General features: G+C 36.1%; 1 protein-coding gene across 4 annotated transcripts in view; it reads right to left on the bottom strand.

Moving 5' to 3' along the window:
- The window catches only part of dlg5a (discs, large homolog 5a (Drosophila)), a 73,860-nt gene that overhangs the window by 20,772 nt on the left and 29,108 nt on the right, over nucleotides 1-23,980 (bottom strand). For 3 of the 4 annotated variants that reach the window (XM_016512670.1, XM_016512673.1, XM_016512672.1), the window contains exons 2-15: nucleotides 20,408-20,476; nucleotides 16,513-16,675; nucleotides 15,855-15,998; nucleotides 13,206-13,389; nucleotides 10,090-10,349; nucleotides 9,312-9,624; nucleotides 8,795-9,025; nucleotides 6,983-7,167; nucleotides 6,780-6,905; nucleotides 5,701-5,833; nucleotides 3,244-3,371; nucleotides 2,960-3,135; nucleotides 2,740-2,843; nucleotides 1,195-1,287 (exon numbers count right to left, since the gene is read on the bottom strand). In XM_016512670.1, coding sequence (XP_016368156.1) covers nucleotides 1,195-1,287; nucleotides 2,740-2,843; nucleotides 2,960-3,135; nucleotides 3,244-3,371; nucleotides 5,701-5,833; nucleotides 6,780-6,905; nucleotides 6,983-7,167; nucleotides 8,795-9,025; nucleotides 9,312-9,624; nucleotides 10,090-10,349; nucleotides 13,206-13,389; nucleotides 15,855-15,998; nucleotides 16,513-16,675; nucleotides 20,408-20,476 — 2,309 coding nt within the window. The remainder of the gene's footprint in view (nucleotides 1-1,194; nucleotides 1,288-2,739; nucleotides 2,844-2,959; nucleotides 3,136-3,243; nucleotides 3,372-5,700; nucleotides 5,834-6,779; nucleotides 6,906-6,982; nucleotides 7,168-8,794; nucleotides 9,026-9,311; nucleotides 9,625-10,089; nucleotides 10,350-13,205; nucleotides 13,390-15,854; nucleotides 15,999-16,512; nucleotides 16,676-20,407; nucleotides 20,477-23,980) is intronic. The other variant, XM_016512671.1, reaches the window with a different exon arrangement.

Genomic DNA, 23,980 nt, shown 5'->3' with positions numbered 1-23,980 from the left:
AAATAAAACAACACAACATCAATAAAACAAACACTCAGAGGTACATAAACTACCGTTACAGTGGCCTATTTCATGAAGCCGGTTTCAGTGGCTACCAAGGTAAGTGCAGAGTTTAGTTTGAGTAAACTGTTTTTTCAGCTTGAAGAAGATGGATTGGTTTTTAGTGGTCATTTATTTGATGAAATAAAGTCACTCTCCCTGTAACACTTGTTCCAAATTAAAACACTTCACAGTGAAAGCATTTTAGATATGATTGATATGCTTTCGCTAATTATTAATAATATTTAACATGTACTTAATGAATTACATGTAAGCAATTATAATTTGACAACTGATATTCAATTTTTCACTTCAATTCCTAAATTGTTTTCTTTTAGGCACTTTGTAAACGTATTTAAATTCTTAATTTAATTTAGTTGATTCACTTTTATTAGAGTCAGATATTTTCTTTCAGCTGCCCTCTCATACTTTAACGGCACTGGTGAAGTTTTATTCCTGTCGTGTCTTGTAAATGCATTTAAATTCATGTTTTGTTTCGTTTTTTTTAAACAACGATCTCTTAATCTTCAACAGAGAAGCGCATTTCGGTGAACCGCTGAACCTGATCTAAACCGGGTTGGATTTGTTTAGTTTTGTCAACTCTAAAGCTACCCCGAAACTCAGAGTTTGTTCAACTAGCTTCATGTAACAGGCCACAGGTCTCTTAGGGTTAATTTAATCCACTTAAAAAAAATGACTTTTTGCTAAGCTCCACCCCACTTCATGCTCTTCATGTTTATTTTTGAATGAGGGCATTTGGAAATCCACAACGTTATTTAAAGTTATAAAATGCTGTGTTTATGATTTCAGAGTACCTTGTGTAACTATTATTGAGAAATTATCATTATATAAAAAAAAGGGAAGAAATCTGTTTAAAACCATTCAAACACAAAAGTTATGGTTAGTTAGCTTAAGAAAGCATAGATTTACAGAGCTTCTTAGCAAAGGCTCAGCTGATTACTGAAAATGTATTGCAGAACAACTACAAACTAACCAATTTTCCAAACTTGACTTCCTTAGTAACGTCTCAGAGTTGGTATTCCAACTCAGACACAGCTGTCTCAAATACGCCTTAGAATAAATGTCACGGCAGCACCTTGGCATGTGGTAATGAGAGCGGCACACACACTCAGACAGCAATGAGAGAACAATCACCTTCATGAGGGAGAGAGCAAGCGAGTCCCTGCCGCCCCTCAGCAGAGCCTCACATTCACTCAGTGATTTGTTATCCAGAGCAATCCCATTTATCTAGGGAGAGAGAAATTTAGGTCAGCGCTTCACCAAAGAAAGGTGCCAGCAGACTTTTCAATCCTTCTATTTTCAAACCCAGAAATGACTTCGGAAACTTGAGAATAGAGACAAAGAGATGCCTGGTGAATGAAAGGATGGCGCACTTTTAAGATCTCCAGTTCAGATAAATCTTTCCATCTTTTTAAACGTAAAGAAATAGTTCACTTAGAAATATATTCTGTCAAGGTTTACTTCACCCTCAAGACGGTGAAGAATCGTACCGGCCATTTAATGAAACTAAAAGGAGACTCAACAATTTTAAAACGTCAAAAAAGTGGTCCATACTGCGTCAAGTCTTTTCAATTCATACAATAGTTTCATAGGAGAAACAGCCCAAACTATTGAAAATAGATCTCAAAACAAATATGGTGATATTAGACATCAGGTTTGATGGCAATGACACACAAGAACCAAATGGTCCAATTTAAATGGCCATTTATGTGATTTTGTAGTCTATAAACCTTAAATTTGAGTGTGTTCCAGCTTTGTTACTGTTGACTAAAACTATTTTAAAAACATTCTTCTTAATTGAAAAAAAGCTGAAAATAAAATATGAATATTAGATGAAAAACAAACTAAAAGAAAATTTGAAAATGCTTGGCTACTAAATGAAATAAGTTTAAGCTTAGGTACTAACATTACTGAATGAAACAAAAAAAAAACTGAAATATAAATCCATTAAAACAGTTTAGAAATTACTAAAAATGAAATTAAAAAGCAAACTGAAAACAAAAATAAAAGCTAATTGAATTAAACTAACACTGAAAAGCAACATTGGTCTGTTTCTCACATTAAGCTATCATATGGCTTCAGAAGACTTTCATGATGCTCCTATTGGTGTTTTTGTCATTTTGAAGTTCACAAGTCTTAGTCCCCATTTACTTTCATTATATGGAAAAAGGCAACCATTCTTCAACTTCAAGTAATTCAACTTGAGCAAGTAATTCAATCAAATGAAAGAATTTTTTTTTTTTTTTGAGTGAACTATGCCTTTAATGATAAGAACCAGCAGATGTAGCACTACTGATTAAGTCATATGACATGGGCAATATCAGAGCCAAAAGGTTCCAGATATCTTCTACAGAATATCTAGCATGGAGTCAAAAGTAACACCTGATCCGCTCTCAGGATTAACATCTGTGTTACTTATCACCAGAGTAGCAGCTATCGCTTAGCACATCACCTGTCTTATACTCCTCAACTCCATTTAAGGAGGGGAGTGGATTTGATTGGCAGTGCGTCTAATGAGCCCCCATGCATTTAAGATAAGGAACTGGATTCAAAATCTGCTTCATTTAGGAGATTGTAATGAGAGGTAAGGTCAGACTTTTATAAGAGCAAATCGGATCCTTGACCACAGCGATCTTCCTTCAATTTGAGGAAGGATCGCATGACTGCTTGATGACTTACGGCAATCAGGCGGTCTCCGATGGTAAGAGATCCCTCTCTGGCAGCTGGGCTGCCCGGTGCGATAGCAGCCACGTATACACCACCCTCAAGATTGATACCAGGGTCTGGGAAGGTGCAGAGAAAAACCAAGGGTCATTAATAAGAAAACAAGGGAAATTAGCCAAAGAAATGGTAAAATGAGTCAGAAAAATATGCGGGATGTTGCAGAAGTAAGTGATACCTTTGTGTCCGATGAGATTAATGTGGACAGGAGTAACCAGTCTTCCTCCTAAAGATTTCCTCCTGCGAACGACCATATTGATCAGCCCTCCTCCATTAAGTACGGCTTTGATGACCTGCTTCCTGTCTTTGTTAGTCAGGTCCACATCATTTATCTTCAGCAGCCAATCATTCACCCTATTGAGAGAGAGGCACGGCTGGTCAGGGCAAAACTATGAGCAGGGAAATGAGCACGAAATCATTCCAGAGGCCATTATCTGAAAAACACTCAATATCGGAATCCACCTTAATCTTCCATCCGCGATACTTCCTTTGTCCACTCGGGTCACAAATATCCCACAATCCCCTGGTAAATATGGATCATTCACTCCCTCTGCGATATCAAACCCCATTGCCTTCAAATCCATGTCGTCCTGTTGGGAAGATAATGATGGAGAGACTGGTGAGGCCTCTCCAAATGGAGGTAGACAATTAGAAAAACAAGCTCAAAGGTCAAATGTTGTGAATGAGCATCCTGCAACCATGAAGGTAAATTTAAGACTTCAAGACCTTTTTAAGAACAAGTAAAGAAAATTTAAGGAACACAATGTGTTGCTTAATTCTAACACATCTCCATTACTGTTGCTTGAATAGCTTTGCTCCCTACCACTACAATATGAATACAACTTTTACTGTACCTTCTGTTGAAATTGCAAAAAAAGTGATGTTTTTCCTCAGTAATTTTGGCTGGTTTTCTAGTGCAAATGTCTAAAGATTTTTCAATCAAGATACATTTACTTGAGAAGCAAAACTCCAAAAAAAACAAAAAACAGAAGTCTTGTTTTTTTTGGGAGAAATTGATCTAAATGATATGAGTTTATCATTAAAAAATAACAAATATCTGCCAATGGGCTCAGAAAAAAATTAATTCAATTCAAAGGGAAGACAAGTTTTCATACCCCAATGCAAGATATTTGTTCTTGTTTTAAACAAACTCAGTTTTGTTCAGTTTGTCAGAAAACAAGACTTCATATCTTCAATTTGCAACTCTAGTAAATATAGCTTGACTTAAGGATGTTTAAATATTTGTATTGGAAAACAAGACAAAAATACTGAGGATGATATACAGGGGCGGATTTAGTGAATTGGGGGCCCCAGGCAAAATATAGGAATGGGGCCCTATACATTTGCACACATTTTCCTAGATCAACCTTGAGGTTCCTTTGTTATTGTGATGCTTGCTGCTGCACAATGGTGCCCCATAGTTGTGTCTAATGTTTCTACATTTTTCATGTACATGTTATAATGGCTTTCTTTCACGTTGTAGACCACGAAATAGCAACTGATTTACAGTGGAGATACAGGTTTTCACAAAAACAAAATAAATTATAAAATAATAAACCTCTCAATTGAGCATTTAAACCAGGGGTGAGCCAGAAGTATAAATATAAATGAGTAAGCGGCATTTAAAACAATTATAAAAATATAATACACACTGTTTCTCAATATTTAATTACAGCTTCAGATGCATAATATTTTCATCTCCTTCAAGCAGGGTACACAAAAAGCACGTTGGACGGTTGTCGTGGTAATAAACGCCGTAATCAGCAACCGTTCGCGTGTCAGCGCTTAATGCGCAACTCCTATATGAAAAACATTTTAGGGGGCCCTTGGCTTTTGGGGGCCCAAGGCGGTCGCCTACCTTTGCCTAATGGGTATGTCCGCCCCTGATGATATACATTTTTCACAATGCATGCAACATTTAATTCCATGACTTTACGAAATTAAGACTTTCTGCTCTGATTTAAGACCATTTAGTCCTTACTTTGTGAAAGGGCAACCCAGATCTTTTTAAAAAGGCCAGATCTTTTTAAATCCTGCAGAAACCCTGTAAAAAGTATCTATATGGGTTAAGTTTAGGTTTATGGTTACGTACCTACTCATGTAATTACTGTAGTATGCACAAAATATGCACATGCAGAATGCTTTTCCAAGCCTGAAAACATTAATACCGTATTGTCCCGAATATAAGACAATATTTTTTTCTTGGCAATACATCTGAAAAAACACGGTCGTCTTATATTCAGGGTCTAGACTTTGACATGTCAATAATACACCCACAACACTAGGTGGCGCCAAATACGCATAAAACGAGTGTGCCATGAAATACGTAATGTAATGCGTGTTGTAAAGATCGCGAGTAAAAACAAAAGAAAAAGAAAACCTTACAGCTGCATGAGTCGTGACTGTCACGTTAGCCTGATGGCACCAAACTCCCTTTGTGATTTTAAAACGTAAGACAGTACCCAGATTTGAAGACTACAGTAAGATTGAACTTCTACTGTTAATAAGATTTTGGAAGGCTACTATTAGATGGATAGCCTAAATGTCCTAATTCAGATGGGCTACCTGTTTTTATTTTTAATGGTGTATCAAAAAGTGTATATTTTTTAAATGTGACTGTTGGTACATTTTACCAGTTTTTAACATACTTTCAAAACAAAAATTAAAATAGGAAAAATATGCAATATGAAAATAATTGAAGACAAAATGTGTTTTACTGAGAAAAAACAAGATTTGGTTTTTAAAAAGCCTTTTTCCAAAAGGTACATCTGGAAAAAGGGGGGTCGTCTTATAATCAGGGTCGTCTTATATTCGGGCCAATACGGTACAAATATTCCCAGATATTTCCCACAGCTGTAAGATCAATATATTTTTCCTCATGACTTTTAGCTGTGCTGCTTTGGAGTTTTATATTCTTACCCGATCCTTCTCAAACTCCACCACCTCCGTCTCCCATTCTAATGAGTCTGTGTCTATGGCTGAATCATGGGAGCTGTGAGCCATTAGCTGGCAAAAACGTGCCTCCTTCTCCAACTGGCTCTCCATCTTCTCCCTTTATTGGTAGAGAGAGCACAAAACAAGATGGACAATTTTTCTCTCTCATCTCTCCAAGCAGTCATCTAATTCATCTCACGCCCACAAAACCCAACACAAAACTGCAAGAATGTCAAGTGTCAACAGTCTTTGTGAAGACCATCTCTCTTTGTTTCGAAGAGCTGCTGATGCAAGACTGGGATAACCTCTGTCTTACAAGCCTTCTGGATGATATGGGTTGGCATCAGGGCATCTTTTGCCACAGTTTGTGTAATCTGTAACACCTGTGCTAGATGGAGATGTTATAAAAACGGCATCAAGGTCAAACCTTAAATTTGGGTAGAAAAAAAAAACAGGATCAAGTAGTTGGGGAATACTGGCAAACTGTCACTAAGATTCATAGACTCAGAGAGAGGAAAGCCTGGAGGGCATCAGTGACATAAAAAACTTAAGAAAAGTCTACTGCAAGAGGGTGGGGGTGCTCTGGAGTTTTGATGGGAATGGACTAACCACTAGGCGGCGTCTGAAGCAGGAATTCATTCAATCATCCATGTATTCAGTATTATTACTTGCATTTATAAGATATTATCGCCAAATATAAACATGCCAATGTGAATTTAATTTATTACGTTACTATGCTTTACATTATTGCCTCATTTATTATTATTATTTGTATTTACAAGTTATTATGGCTACAAACTTGGAAAAATTACAATGAACATTCCATAATGTAAAATTCTTACATTTCTATTTAAATTTCATTCCCACATAACATTGAATCCTAAAATACTATAAAGTTATTTTGGGACTTTGGATTGTTCAGAACTTTGTCAGAATAAAATTTAGAACCCTGTATTTGCGTAACATTTACAAGAGGTCAGTTGTAAATTTAATTTAATACACCATATTATCTGTAAACAGCTGACTGAAAGACTGTCAGAGAAGCAGGACTAAAAAGTGTTTACTTGAGCTCTTTAAGTTCCCTGGCTGCATCGTTCCGCTGTTTCCTCATGTCGTCAAGGTTACGCAGGGCATCAGCCAGATCGCTGACGGCACGGTCTCGCTCTCTGCGCAGGTTATCACACAAAGTCCTGCCAAAACACAACAAAGACATGCTCAAGCATCAGCATCAGCAGTTGCATATCATTAATTCAGTGGCAAATGTTACCGTATGCTCTCTCGCTCAGCAACAATCTTGTCTCTTTCTTGAAAGGCCCAGTCTCTGCGACACTTGGCCACCTCGGCCTCCTGAACAGCCTCCTTCAGCTCCTGGGACATGGCCTCACACTGTTTCCTCAACACGTCAATCTCCTTATTGGCACGCTCCATATCCAGAGTGGCCGAGTCTTGTTTCTGTAGCAAAAACATTCATAATGAATATGACTGCAGATGACTTCTTCACCAAAATGTGTTTTAAGGCATAAATTAAGACATCTGTGAAGACATGCTAGTGAAATGAGTTAAATGAATTTCACCTTTGAGTCTTACGGCTACTCTAGAGCTGTTAGAGACCTCTAGTGGACTCAAGCGGCACTGCGGCTTCAAGCTGACTGGAATAATCCAATGGCTCACAGTTTATGAGATTTTTATGAGCTTTGTGGTTTGTTGTGTTTGTTTGTGTGTGAAGACTGGTGTGACAGGCAGGGACAAAAGGTGAGAATAGAATGCTTTGAGATCTGACTCAAGATTCATCTGACCAACGGCTCTTTAGACATTTCTGCTCAACGAACAGCAGATAAGAACAGCAGCTGATAAATATCTCAGATAAAAACTGAATAAAAATGGTAAAATACAACAAAAATATTACTTTTGAGCCATGGTGCAGCAGATGCACACACATTGTCGTGTCACGGTACTCTAAATGCAATGCATAATCAATTAAAAAGCTATTATTTATATTTAAAGAGTTAAAAACAAGGGTGTTGTAGTTATATGCACTACAGTTCAAAAGTTTGGGGTCGGCAAGATTTTTTAATGTTTTTAAAGTCTCTCATGTCGACCAAGGCTGTATTTATTTGTTCAAAAATACAGTAAAAACAGTAATACTGTGAAATATTGCAATTTAAAATAACCGTTTTCTATTTGAATATATTTTAAATGGAATTTATTCCTGTGATGCAAAGCTAAATTTCTAGCATCATTACTCCAGTCTTCAGTGTCACGATACTTCAGAAATCATTCTAATATGCTGATTTCCTGCTCAAAAAACATTTATTATCAATGTTGTAAACAGTTGTGCTGCTTCAATATTTCTGTAAAAACAGCGAAACTTCATTAGAAATGTTGAATCTGAAGATTTAGTGTGAATATTCATGATTTTTAAACTTCCATGACTTCTAGCCATTACATTTTTCATCTTTATCATTGTTTGTTCTATCTGTCTAGACCCTTTCATTTTCCCAGTGCAACGTAGTAGACAAGAATTTTAAGCACTTGCCTTAGTAATGTTAAAATCACTTTCCTTAACTAACAGCACTGACGAGATAAAGTGAAATGACTTGTAAAACTTAACAACCCGATAAATGAGCAGATGCAGCACACAGTTATTGTCAGATGCGTCTATTTGAAGATACACAATTATTGAGCATTTTCTCCACAATCCAGACAGATACTGTAAAATTAGCTTTGCAGGGTGCAGGTTCTTATTCCATTTAAACAAAGAATCTTTATGACATTTTCATGTATTAGAGATAACGGTGACAAGATCATCTCTTAGAGGTTGCACTCAATAAGGGCAATTTCTCGCTGTTGAAACATTAAGGCACTGAGCAGAAAGGCATAACTCGAAATAAATTACTTTACAATAAACATTTCCATTACTTGTCTCAATTCCATATATAATTTTACAGGGAATTTTCCAGGCCTGGTGTCTACCACAGAAGATTTTCCATAGAAGATTGGATGCAGCATTAGAACATGAAATATGTTTTTTAATAATGTCATTAATGTGAGCATATATTGAATCTCAGACTGTAAGCACCTGTCTGGCCTGGTAGTATTCCCGCAGTAACTGGTCTCTCTGGATGATGGCTTCGGTCCTCTCTTTCCTGGCCACATCTCTTTCCTCCCGCACAGTCTCGATGTCTTTACAGGCCTGACTCAGCTCTTTCTGGGCCTCCGCTTTGTCCTTCACTTCATGGCAGTATTTTTCCAGCAGCTCGTTTCTCTCACAGATGGCACGGTCTCGATCCACCAGCGATGAATTTAGCTCCTACAAAAAGACACAGACGTCAGCGACAGTTATACGCTATTGATTTAAAGTGCTTTTTCAAAACAGTATGTTATTCACTGGCTGCCTAGCACAAACTTGCCAACAAAAAGCTGATTTACAGAACAGAAAGCATATAAAAACAAGGCTCAGTAACACCTTAATCTTAAATACTGTGTTTATAGGCAGTGATACAGTGAGTTTCCCCGAATGACTGCTGACCATAAAGATCACGGCAACAATGCTGCATAGATATGATATCTGATATCTGATATTAGGGACGTGTTACCTGTCTGAGAGCTTCCAGCTCCTCACTAGCCACCATTCTCTCAGAGGAGGTGTTTTTGAGCCGGGCCTCCGCCGCCTCAAGCTCCGTCTGCAGCTTGTCCACCTCTTTAATGACCTGGTCCCTCTCGCTCATGATCAGCCTGTATTCATTAAACACAGAATCCCGCTCCTCCTTGTATTTCTCTGCATCCTTGACCGCCTTCAGCTGGAAGTTCTTGTAGCGCGTCACCTCCGACTGGAGTCTCTCCATCTCTCTCTGCAGCTCCTTGTTTTGGGCTGAGGCTTTATTCAGCTCCTGCTGCACCGAGTCAAAACTGATGGGTTTCCAAATAAAAATGTCAATTAATTAGTCATTATTTTGATTAAAGAATGCTTTTTCATTATTAAAAAGGACTTCTTGTAATTAATTTAGTGGGGGCATCAATGTTCATTTGAATTCAAAGATTGGCAATTGACTGTACTGACCAATCAGAAGTCAGGACAGTAATGTGAAGGATATAAACAATGTATACATCCTACATAAAATGTATGACAATAATATATTTCATTTATGTAATGCATGTCATTCACAACTAAATATTTAGGCAAATTTGATTATGCTTTCAGCTCTTTTTGCCTCAAATTCAGAGCAGAAAATGCAAAAAACGAGGCTGCAGATTGTGTTTGATGTGACTGTAGTGTTAAAAAGTTGTTGACATGTTGTACGACCTTTAATTTTACTTGAAGAGTGTTACGCAACACTTAAACCACATAATAAAGACAACTGATGCTGCTCGTACCGTCTCATTGATGTAGACCACTGCTGTTGGTACTGGATGGCCGTGTCCCGCTGTTTAAGCAGAGCGTCTATTTGTTTTTGCAAGCGCCTGTTCTCCTCCTCCACCTGCTCTAGTCGACTCAGATCGGTGTTGTGACTGGCCACCTTCTCACTGTATCGTTTGCTCAAGACGTCGTATTCCTTCTTCACCCCCTCTAGCTTATCCATCGCTGTGTCATAGAGCTTGTTCAAAACCTCTGATGACCCGTTCTCCCTGATTACCTGTATCGAAAAAAGCTTTCATGAACCTGATTTACTGTGTGGTGTCAAAGAAACAAAAAAAACCCCCGATAACCTGTCGAAAACCCATTTCATGAACCTGATCTACTGCGTGGTGTCTAAGAAAAAAAAAACGGAAAAAAAACAAAACATAAAACAAAGCCCTGATAACCTGTCGAAAAAGGCTTTCATGAACCTGATTTACTGTGTCATGTCAAAGAAACAAGAAACAAACCAAAAACAAAAAACAAAACAAAAACAAAAACTAATAATAACCTGTCAAAAACAAAAACAAAGCCAAAACAAAACCATGATTACCTGTGTTGAAAACAGCTTTAAAGAACCTGATTTATGTGTCATGTCAAAGAAACAAGAAACAAAACAAAAACAAAAAACAAAACAAAAACAAAAACTAATAATAACCTGTCAAAAACAAAAACAAAGCCAAAACAAAACCATGATTACCTGTGTTGAACACAGCTTTAAAGAACCTGATTTACTGTGTGGTGGAAACAAAATGAAACAAAACAAAAGACAAAAACAAAACAAAAAAAAAACCTGATTACCTGTGACAAACAGCTGTAACAAACCTGATTTATTGCATGGTGACAAAGAAACAAAACAAAACAAAAGTTTAGCCTTTTGACACTACTTATTTGTACTAAAATGGTTTACAGTGCCTTTTGTTCTTATTACTATATTGGCCAGTAACAAAGATATTGTAAATGCGCTGGGTTGGTGCATTCATGTAGAATTCAACTGATGTGTGCTCATATGCCTAAATATATTTATTGCCCGTTATAAATTTGCTTTTATCACTTGAATTCAAGTTTTACAATGCAAACACCAGAGGGCAATCATGAGTCTATAAAACATCCTCCTGTACTTGCATGCAAAATGCTGTCACTGCACTTACACACAAATACACAACACTGCATTCAGCAGTAAACAAACAGCATTAAGTCCACTTGTTCTGCAAAAATTACCTATTAGGACACTATACGAGTTAATGACATAATCGAAGGCAATTCCCTGCCCAGGCAATAAACCCACACCTCAGTGGCCCCTGACAGCGGGATTTCACATACCGAGTGATTGGCATCAGTATCTAAATCTCCTCTAGGCCATGTAATCAGTGCTTTAAGTATTGACTAACTGCAAAAGCCTCTGTCCTTTTCCATCAGTCAGCGAGCACTTGCCCTTTCCAGGCTGACCTTTTTCAAGGAGGCAGTGAGCGTTTTGTGCAGCCAGTGGGCAGCGCAAGCACTGCTGACAGGTCAAAACATGGTTCAATCTGAACGCTACAAGTACAGATCCCATGGCATGTCTGATCTGACCTCTTTGTGACAATTAAGACCGTTTCAGACACACAAGCAGGAGCTATCCTAATGCTTTAAACATTTCCATTTGTGTTTTTGGGTTTAATCCGGAAGGAAGCCTGATAAATCAATCCGACAGGAAAAGGCTCATTCCTTCAAAGTAGCTGCAGAGAGCAGACAGTGTGTTTACACGGTGGCATCTGACTGAATAATCTCCTGTCCCCTGGCTTCCGGTTTATGTCAAGGTCAGATTTGGTTGCACTACTATGGGATGCCCAGCCTCCGGATTTACAACATAAACGCTGCTGTTCATGATGCAACAGACGCACTAATCCCACAACAGTCTGCGCTGCGGGGAACGACAAAATCTGCAATTTAATTAACCATCCCTGAAGCTCTCTGAAAAAATCAGGGATCAATTTTGGCAAACTAACATCACTTTCTGGCTGACGGCAGTACCATTAGGCCTGTTTCACACCGCAGGTGTAAGAAGCGCATATGTATTTTGGTGCCCGTATTAACAGGTTACATTCACACTGTGTGCACTAGCAGGGCGGTGCTGTGAAAAAAGCGGTTCTGCAATTACAGTTTCAGCACCGAGCCCATTATTGCTGCGTAGAGCACACTCAGCTAGCAGACAAGAAGATGGAAATTCCCCATATATCACTACAATTCAAAAGTCTGGGGTAAGAAAGATTTATTTTTTAATACATGCTTTTATTCAGCAAGGGCATATTAAATTGACAACAATGGCACAAAAGTGACAGTAAAGACATTTATAATGTCACAAAAAAAAAAGTTAAATAAACACTGTTCTTTTGAACGTTCGATTAATCAAAGAATCTTGAAAAAAAAAAAATTAAGCAGCACAACTGTTTTCAACATTGATAATAATAAGAAATGTTTCTTGAGAGGCAAATCAGCATATTCGAATGATTTCTGAAGGATCATGTGACACTGAAGACTGGAGTAATGATGCTGAAAATTCAGCTTTGCCATCAAAGAAATACATTTCAAAACATTAAAATAGAAACATTTTAAATTGAAATTATATTTCACAATATTGCTGTTTTTACTGTATTTTTGATCAAATAAATGCAGCCTTTGGTGAATATAAGAGACTTTCAAAAACATTTAAAAACATATAAAAAACTTTCTATTTTTTATAGACTTTCCAAGTCTTTCACTTTCTATTCATTAAACCTGACTGAACCCAGACAGTTTAATAGGTTTACAGCTACACTTTGTAATTAGGGTTCCATTTTAAAATAATTTAGATATAATTTGGAAATAAACATGATCCCCTTCTTCGTGGAAATTAGATTCCTCAACAACAAAGTCTGCAATAATTTAAAATGGTACACACCCAATAACTATTTTACAATTTAAGGACATCATTAAAAGATGTTGAAAGCCAGTAATCACTTGCTTTTCTCTATGGAGATGTGTTTTATGTTGCTGTTAAAGTTAAACTGGCATTTCATTCACTCACTGCTTGTGCATGTGTGAAGCATCCCTGGAGGGTGTGTAAAGTGCGTACCTGTTGTTGCTGTAGTCGCATGTCGGCCACCTCTCTCTGATCTTCAGAGTGAAGTCTCCTGAGCTCCTCACAGCTCTGTTTCAGATGGTTGTGTTCCCGAACCAGCTTGGCGTTCTCTCTCTTCAAAACCTCCAGTTCCTCCTTAAGCTGAGACTGTTCGCTTAGGAGGCGGCTATGCTGTATGCTGAAACATAAACACAAAACAAACAAACAAATGAGCCACTTATATTGCAACCCTGTTACACCACATGAGAATCTGCATCACACCTCACTTGTGCGGTCTAGGTAATGTTTCACTTTTATGACAGTTACAGCCAGATCTCTTTTTAAAAACCATCAGGAATCATTAAAACCCTGCCCTGCAGGGCACTGACCTAGAGCAGTGACTCTACATTAGTAACTACACAGTGACACCGTTCCAAAACCTAGTAAGCCGTTTACGTAGGCAGAATTTTAAGGCATCAGAGGCGTGCTTCCAAACGTAAGCAACGTGACGTTGCTATTCTAAGATAACTTGTTTTGATCAATTTCTAAGAAAGTACCACATGTTCCCTTCCCAAAAAAAATGCAATCCCATAATGCATTGCAATAAACTCCATCCAAGATGGCCAGCAAAATGAAAAATTCAATTATGAATATAATTCAATACTGAAAACTCTCAATTGTCCTTTTCAAAACTAATTAACTATTTTACACACTATTACTGTGTATATGCTTAGAGTAAAAAATATATATATATTCTTAGATAGCATCATACATACCCTTCACAGAGAGTGCAATCTTAAACATAGCAAAAATTCAATTATGAATATAATGAAATAATGTAATATGTAATTAAAATTAACTACTGTACCCAATATTAGAGTGTTTTGTATTTTATGCTTAGAGTATAAAACATTCTCAGCTGTTTGATGGAGTACACTGCTGTTTCAAAAATACCTTGTTTTTGGCCAAATTATTAAGATACCATCTAAGATATATTATAACATTATTAGCTAAGCTGCATGCTAACTATGCACCTTTACTGATATCAATTATGAGTTGTCTCTGTGTGTGAGAAGTGTCATTTATATGATACACAGACTTTCTGCTCATGTACAGTGCTTCAAATCAGTTCCATTTCAGTGTAGACACTTCCAGCAGACAAGGAGGCTCAAACTACATGAATGTTTCCGTTCTTGAGACATCAGTAACATGCAAGCAGTATGACAGAGAATGGTTGTGTATGTGTGTGTGCTGTAATGACACACTGTTGAGGGAATGGGGAATATAGGATTAATCCCTCGTCAACTCAATCTTCATCTCTATGTAGTCGTTTGTGCCCAGCAGAGATGGGGACTGGAGGGCATGTGTCCTTACATCATAATCAGATTACAGCCACTGCACATCTGTGTATGGATGGACGATATCATGTGGTGTGTGGATGACAGCACACTGGCAAACAAGGGTGAATCAGAGACAACAGAGCAGAACAAACTTTGTGTACACGCTTACATATTGCCAGCTGGTTTAGATAACGAGGCTACATTAAAGCAATGTACGTTAAACTGATGACATATGACAAAGCACTTTTATAATTATTTCCTTGTGACTTGTGTTTTTTTCATAAGGATTTTTATAGAAAGACACTGAAGGGATAGTTCACACAAAAAAATGAATTCTGTCATCATTTACTCACCATCCAAACCTGTCATGGTTTTCGTTTTTCTGTGGAACACAAAAAAAGATATTCTAAAAATGTCTCTTTTTTTAGTTTGTTTTTGTCCTGTGTTGTTTTGGACGCCATTGACTTTCACTGCATGGGCAAAATCAGTAAAACATAAAACAAATGACTTAAAAATATGTTTTGCAGGGTGACATGAGGGTGAGTAAATGATGACAGAATTGTAAGTTCCTGAAGTAACTCTTTCACCACCATTGACAGAATTTTCCGGCTTTCTGTGTCTTCACTGTTTTAAGGTAGGAGGCAAAACGCTGACGGGAAAGAGTTAATTTTCACATTGTAATTTATTAATTACTTTTTATTTTTATTTAAATAAATACATTTTAATTCAATTTGATTATTTATTTGTATTATTTAATTTAATTTTATTTAAATTATTAAAAATTATAATTGCAATTTGAGGTGGATGATTAAATAACTCTTTGGGTGAACTATTCCTCTAGATAACACTAAAACTGCATTACTAAAAGTGCATTACACACATTAAAGGGGTCATATGATGTTGCTAAAAAGAACATACATTTGAGCGGCGCTATGCTCCCCATGCTAAATCTTCCCACATCGTGACGTAGACATGTGGGGGCGTGCTTGAACGAGGCGTTTTAGGAGGGCGTGGACCAGTATTAACTTTTAGAAAGAATATCTCTTTGGGTTTTCCCAAAGGGTTTGAGACTTTAGTCTTTGAAACTTTAGGGATCTTATCTATTCACGAACAGCTTGTAACACTCCAAAGAGAAAGGAAAACTTGAAATCGCATCATATGACCCCTTTAATATGAATTGAGCTGCAGACCAAAGTGCTTCAAACATTTAATAAAGCCATAATTAACCTGTAGATAACGCAATTGCTAATTAAAGACTGCTACAAATGCAGCAGATGACTCTTAGCATCTCTGTTAGAGAGAGATGCGTGGCGCCTGTACTCACTGGTAGTAGTCTGCTTCCTTCACGGTTTCCTCGCACCTCTTCAGAGTCGTGGTGTGCTGGTTCTGCAAGGACTGCAGGTCTGCCATGGCCTTCATGCACTGCGTTTTCAGACGCTCGTAGTCATGACCAGGTTTGGAATTTGGCCTTTTGGAGACAAAGAGCAATACATCAGCACTGTGTCTCTCAGTCTGCAAGGGCGGCCCAATGTTAACTGGGATAACAGAGACACTACTGGCCAAATGTTTTGAATAATAACGATTTTTTTCAAATGATTTTGATAAGTCTCTTATGCTTACCAAGGCTGCGTTCATTTAATCAAATATACAGTAAAAAAGTAAGTGAAATATTATGAAAATTAATAATAATTTGATTTAAAATAAAAATTTTCTTTTACATTTAAAAAATACATATTCAAACAGAAAACAGTTGTTTAAATTTGTAATAATATTACACAATATTACAGTTTTTAGTAAATCCTTTTATTAAATACATGCAGCCAGCCATGGTGAGAAAAAATATCTTCTTTCAAAAACATAAAAAAAAAAATCGTAATTATTCCAAACTTTTGACTGGTAGTGTATGTTTGCATTCGAAACTCATTCTATGTACCTTTACAAATAGCAATAAAATTACAGATTTTTTTTTTCAGGGTTTGTACCTGCAGTCATCAAAAGTGGTGCCAGGTGAGGCGAGAGCCAAGCGCTTGCGAAGTTCGTCCCGCTCCCTGGTGACTTGTCTCAGCTGGAACAGGATGGTGTCCAGGCTCTCGCTGGCGGGCTGGGTGTCACTGAGCGCAGGTGGAGGTGATGAGGCTTTGGTACCTGCAACAGTGAGCACGTCACCGGAGCACAGACAAGCTCACCCAGCACTAATGCAGGGATACCATCAACACAAATTCCCTAAAAAACACAAAAACTATTGCCACGGTTGCCTCGATTGGCCAATCAAACTTGGAATTACATCATAATTTCACATCATAACAGTGAAAATATAATATAACAATTAATAATAATAATAATTTATGCATTTAGCAGACGCTTTAATCCAAAGCGACTTACAGTGCATTCAGGCTATACATTTTTTACCAGTACGTAAAAATATATATAATATATATTATATATTATATATATATAATATATAAAGTTACGTCATTATAAAAGGTTAAAATATAAAGGTTATAAGAAAGGAATAATGTACATACGGTCAGTCTCAGAATAAGTTTATTTTGCAATAACAACCGGCTGGATGTACATTATCTCGATTATTACACAGCTACTTAATAAGTGGACACAAAATATAACAAGTTCAAACTAGACAAACATTAAAGGGATAAGGTACAGTCGTACCACATATTACAGGCTTTTCACCATATAAATAATTATGGGGGCAAGAGATATTGATTTCAGATGAAACCGTTTTAAAATCTTACCTCTTTATTATCTTATAATCCATCACAGAGTACAAAACAATCGCCCTGGCAAGAAGATGAACAAAGCAACAACAGAGTGCAACACTCAGTTCTGGAAGTGAAAATGCCATTTTCACTCTGAAGGGAAATTGATTTTTAATGATAACTTATAAACCTTTTAAGACAGACCCACTGTGAGCTACTGTTACCCATGATGCTGTAAAGAAAATTCTCCCCAGTCTCCCCATGCTCTCAAGACACTTAAATATTTGGACAGATAGATAGACAGACAGACAGACGGACAGAGAGATAATGCATTCAAAATTCGGAATAATTTGTAATATATAATTATTCACGGTATTTAGAAGTGCCCACGATAACAATATCGTGCATATTCATTACCGTGATATATCGCATTACCGAATACCGGCACAAGTCTAATATATACACACACACACAATCAACAACTTTAAATGGATGGTTTTATGTTTCTCCATTTTTTAATTTTTTTTTTGATTATGTCCTTCACAATGCTTCATGGGATTGTAGTAAAGTCATTATGCATACAGTCTTGTACCTTTGTCTTTTTGTCCGATTTTCAGATATGTTCTTGCTTCAAATAAAAGTTTGTAATGTTGTCAATCTCCTCATAGTTGGTTGGTTTGGTTTATGGCTTATAGTGCTTTAACGAAGACTTTTTTTTATTTTTTTTATCTCTAATGGAAAACTGCAAGAAAAAAAATACAAAACTTCCAGAAACAGCACAGGAAGCACTGGGCATGATTTGCTTGAACAAGTGGCTTCACCAAAACCATATTCCATCGATTATCAACCTTTGAGCTCACAATAGGTCTGTCTGTTATTGTTACAGATCAATTTCCCTATGGAGAATTTTTACTTTCCGAACCGACTGGTGCACTCTATAACATTCCTCAGAATGCTGCAACTAATCAGGTATTCCAGAGGTATACATTTCAACGCGCACCCAGGTGAGACACAGCGCCCATGACCGATCTAAAGTATCCAGATAGAAATTGTTACCCATTCTCAATGGGAAAGTGGCCAAGCAACATTGCTCAAAAAAAGTTGCCTGGCAAAATTGCTCAAAAAGTTGCCCCGTGTATCATCAGCCTTAGAGCTGAAATCTCAGAAGTGACTGATTTGGAGAACTTGGGCAGCAACACCATGTGGAACACAAATAGTGCTCCTCACAGGAGATTCAACTCACAACTGATTCCAATAAAGTTACATACTGTAGCAGACGCAAATATTGGGTAAAATCATCCATTTTAATGAAACGTAATTTGATATGTAATGTGAATTTTGCAGTATTGAATCAATTAGATTAATCAGGACTGTCTGTTTTAGACAATCTTAATGTGGTATTTATATACTACTATAGTATTATAGTATTAATGATATTTTGAATTAGCTTTATTTCAATATTTTCAGTTTATATTTAAATTTTTGTTTAAGTTGTAGATATTTTGTTATGAACTTTCATATATGCATTATATTATACTATATTTTAGAATTGCATATAAATATATTATATTACACTATATATTATACTATATTTATTAGTTTTTAAAATTTATGTTTAGATTTCTTTTGTCTAGTTTTAGTGATTTTAGTACTTTATTCTAATTAGTTTTTAATCTAATATTTGATTTCAGCTTTATTTAAATTAACAAAAAAATATTTCAGTCTAATAGTTAATAGTTTTAGGTAACCATAACAACACTGGCATTAGAGCAGAGCTACTATGACTACAACTCTTACAAAAACAGGCCAAAATACAATACAAAAACAGGACTTAAAATGAAATATGACCTTTAAAGCTTGACTGTACTAAAAAAAAACTGCTAAAGAAAAAAAAGGTATATAAATAATCATCCGGGAAAAAATTTGAAAATGCTTGAGGTCACAATGGCAGGCATTCTGAGCACTTTATGTAAATGATGATCTTTTGGGATGAGCGGCAACTAAAATTCCACCATAATCTTTTGGTCTTGGACAATCTGCTGCAGATATTCAGAGAATTAATTCAGTTTTATGCAATAACAAAGAGGATAATCTCTATTACAGATAAAAGCAGGGCAGAGACCATAGTATTAGTCAAGATGTCATTTCATTGCCTTTCTAGGGATTTATTAGAGAAGGTTAACATGAGACTCCTTAATAAAGAGCACACATCCATTATTTTAAAATTCCCAGATACTTCCAGCTTGTGGGAATCCTCAATTTGGAGCAAATAATTACATTTGCTAGGCAAAACTGTCTGAATGGTTTCCTAAAAAGTCCTATTTATACCAAGTTACATGCATGGCAAATTAAATTATGAATCTTTATAAATGCCTTCACACACAAAAAAAAAATCATATGAAATTATGTATCATGTGAAACATCATGCTGCAATATTTCATGTTTGTTTTGGAGGTTTTTTTTTTATTCTTTTTTTTTAATTAAACTTAAAGTGATAGTTCACCCAAAAATAAAAGTAGTATGTGGGTAAGCAAACAGTCGACGGTAGCCATTGATTTCCACAGTATGAAAAAAAATACTATGGAAGTCAATGGCTGCCGTCAACTGTTTGCTTACCAACATTCTTCAAAATATCTTATTTTGTGTTCAACAGAAGAAAGAAACTCACACAAGTTTGGAAGTGGATGTTGAGTAAATAATGACAAAATGTAAATTTTTGCGTGAACTATCCCTTTAAAAATTAGGCATATGAAAACTAATAAAGTTGATGTGGAAAAACTGCTTTGTGCGAATACTTCAGTGTCATTTATTTGCAACTGACTGAGAACAGGCTTTCTGGTGACATTATCTTCACTGTCTCAAACCCACACTGCTCCTCATCAGACCACAACAGGCAGAGGGCATTATGGGTATCTCTGGTGCAATGTTTTGGTCCCTTTAGAAAGCGCTATGTGAAACTGCCAAGTCATTTGGACGGCATTCAGACTCAGAGCACATTCTCCATTGGCACCAAACCAGGAGAACAGGGCTTGGCCTCCAGACACAATCGCCATGCCCTCCAACACACCGCTACCGCCGCTCATCTGAGCCTTCTGTCTGTTTTGAGTGACTTTGCAAATGCATCAAAGTGTCAAGGGTGGGAGCTGAAACTCTGACATACCGACACTGCTGAGGGAGCTGCTGCTCTCGGAGTCTGATGGCATTGTGGACAGGATGCTGTAGGTGGACCCTGCGGAGGAGAGAAAACACGATTAATAACCCAACACTGACGCTTACAGGTCTTTAATTAACAAAATGCTCAATGCTGGCAGAAAGGTAGCACTTAAGAAAATAGAGAATAATTCATCTGCAACGCTCCGGAACATTTATTAGAGACAGAACAATAGGTCCGTTTCAATTATTTTTTTACATTCACACATCAAATCAGTTTGTCTACATGCGTTCTATTTATGGGGTCTATTTATTGATTTATTATTTTTGTTTTTGACAGACAGACAGACAGATTTTTTTGTAGAAATATTCACTTAACAGCTATTCATTCTCAAGGTGACCAACACACAGCCTAACAGTTAGACATAGCCCAAAACAAAAAAAATAAATATGCAACAATTAAGATTGCACAATAACACTGAATAAATGTAACAAAAAAAATCATCATTATTGTAATTATTATTGTAATAATTTAAACAACAAGAATGTATTACAATAACAATAGCTTAATTATAATAACAATTAATAATATTATCTAAAATGTAAATATATTAAGAAAAATAATGTTAATAAAATAAAAAGTGATCACCATATATGATTATTATTATTATATAAATTAGTATTATATAAACATTAGTAGTAATAGTATTCTAAATATATTATTATTATTATTATTATTATTATTAAGTAGATGAAATGAAATGTGATATGAAAACACTATTATATAAACATAAATGTATTCTTATTCTTCTTATTATTATTAGATATTCCAAATTAAAATATCTATAATGAATGTTTTTGCTATAGTCTAATGAAGTTAGATGAAAAGTCAATTAATGAAGATAATGAAAAGTTACTATGCAAATTAATCAGACACTTCAAAAGGATCAGTACTGTTCGTAAATATCATGTCTGACTTTTATAGAAATGCCAGCAAACTTTGAGGCTTGAAATGATCACAGAAAACAGAAAGACACTGAAATACACTATACAACAAAACCCCAGACAACAACCGGCTCTATTATGGGAAAACATGAGTATTCCAAAGAGTGTTACTACAAAAACTCCTGAGTATGTAAGCAAATATGAATCAAAATTAAATGGATAATTGAATCTTTGAGATTCTTTGCAGCTCTTCCACTGCAGGGCTCCTCCTCTTAATGAGCAGAGTGTGTGGTGACAAGGACACGGTTCATTATCACAGGCCTGAATCCACACACAGACACACATACACACACACACACTCGCCCGCAGAAGATCACAGAAACTCGAATCTTCCTTCACGCTCTTATCACATCATCCGAGACACAGTTCTGCTTCTGAAGAGCAACTTCAGCAACAGACTTCAATGCTTCCCGTAGCCTGAAATAACTTCAGGGTAGCGACGACTGAATGCAAGTGCTACAGTTGCAAGGTTTTTTTGGTGGGGTGAAAGGCAGATGGAATAAATAGATATTGTATAACGTCTGAAAGCAGACACGTAGTCCTGTGAGTCCTGTCCAGGAAGATAGGCTTCAGAAATAGACATCATGGTTTTTAATGCACTCCTAACAAAAGGTACTTTGCACTGAGAGGATGGATGGAAATACATTCACAGGAACACATGCGGAGCTGCACGCACTTTACGCATCAATGATTCAATGGCTATAAAAGACAGACGTCACTAAAAAGGCCTAAAGGAAACTCAAACATGCCTATTTCCAATCGATGCAAATTAGCAACAGCTAAATTCTCTGATGGCAGTAGTAACTGGTACAACAGGTCCATCAACAAACCCATGCTGAATCTGTGGTTATAAAGTACTGTAGTTGTAAATATTGTCTTGCAGTTGTGTGTAATTTGGAGGTTAGTTTGTCAACAAAAAAAATATTCATGATATTAATTTCAAAGGAAAGTCATTTCAGAGGTGGTGGTTTTTGTTACATTTTTCAAGAAACTGTATCATTCACTAGGATAGTAAAAAGGAGTACATTTTCAATATCCTGTTGACTGAATCGTATGGTGCTTTTCCACTGCACGGTACCGACACTACAAAATCATTTTTATTAACCGAAATAAATGTGAAATAAAATAAATATTAGTTGAACTTTAAACAAAGTTAGAAATGTGCAACTAACTCAAATAAAATAAGTTTAAACTGAAATACTAAAATTACTTAAACTGAAATAAAAAAAGCTAAATGTAAATATAAAAAAACTAATATAAAATGACAAATATAAAAAAATACCTAAATTAATCTTAAACTTTAACTAAAATAAAAATGAAAAATATAACAATAAAAGCCAATTTAAAAAAAACTAAACAATATAATAGTATATAATGCTATATATTTTATTCAAAATTCTTATAATATTAAATTATTTAAATTAATTTAATATTTAAATTAATAATAGTACAATATTTGAGCAGAGACACATTTGGCCAAGTTTATGTTGGACAGATTTTAAAACAATAGCGGTAGTCCTTGCCTGTCCTGGTGCATTAAGTAGGTCAGAGATGGCATGCTTTGCCCTGGGCATCCTTTTCCTGCTCTGCACACAACTCCAACAGATGTTTCAGGCAAGCAGACGATCAAACCCCCAACAACCCCCCAGCATGCATCACAAATACGGCATGAAAATGCGCTACTATGACTAATTCAGCTGAATTTTAAATCCTGCTATATGGCAAAAAAAAAAAAAGAGGATCCACAGGCAGGGAGTGAACATGCTCCGAGTGTCTTCCTGAAAAATGAACCAGTGCTACAGACAAAAGCTGAAGGCTGAAGCTTAATAATGGATGAACTCAAGAGCATTCATCCAAAAAACACATTTATCCTTTAGCTTTGACAGCTTAGCAGAATCTGTTTGTACGGGGTTGATCTTGAGTCACAAGATCTTATTACACCATGATGATAATCTATTCAAACATTGTCTCATAGGTTAAATTCACACAGCAGCAGAATACGCTTGTCTGTTTTAGAGTTACATTCACACACACTTCAGTTAGAAACCAGAGTGACAACCGCATTTCATAAACTCCTGCAAATCACAAATAAACTAAAACGAATAAATAGAAATTAATAAATACTATAGACATAAAAAACTAATTAAAAAAAAAATCACAAAAAAACAAAAACATTATTAAAACTTTAAAATTAAAGTGAAAACAAAATATAAAAATAAAATCTAACTCAAAACATTAACAAAAACTGTAACAGTGATACTAAAAATAACAATGCAGTGAAGCCGTTTTGGCAATATATTATTATACTGGAGCCAAATCAAGCCATGTGATGCAAAATAAATAAATAAATAAATAAATAAATTAGGGATGCACCGAATGTTAGGCAACCGAAATTATTTGGCCGAAAATAGCAAAAAAAGCTCTTTCGGTGTACGGCCGAATAAGCGAAAAGACCGAATAAATGGTACCGAACAATGATATGACGCGATCAAATAGCAACCAGCGCAGAGTGAGAGGCACGCACTCTTTATTATGCAGCACTCACGTCAGCAGTGTGGAAGCATTTAAACTGTCGGAT

The sequence above is a fragment of the Sinocyclocheilus rhinocerous genome, unplaced genomic scaffold (assembly GCF_001515625.1).
Source record: "Sinocyclocheilus rhinocerous isolate Xijiao unplaced genomic scaffold, SAMN03320098_v1.1 scaffold295, whole genome shotgun sequence".
In the NCBI taxonomy this organism is placed as follows: Eukaryota; Metazoa; Chordata; class Actinopteri; order Cypriniformes; family Cyprinidae; genus Sinocyclocheilus; species Sinocyclocheilus rhinocerous.
The sequence above is the reverse complement of the archived record's forward strand: the minus strand, read 5'-3'. Positions and strand labels throughout refer to the sequence as shown.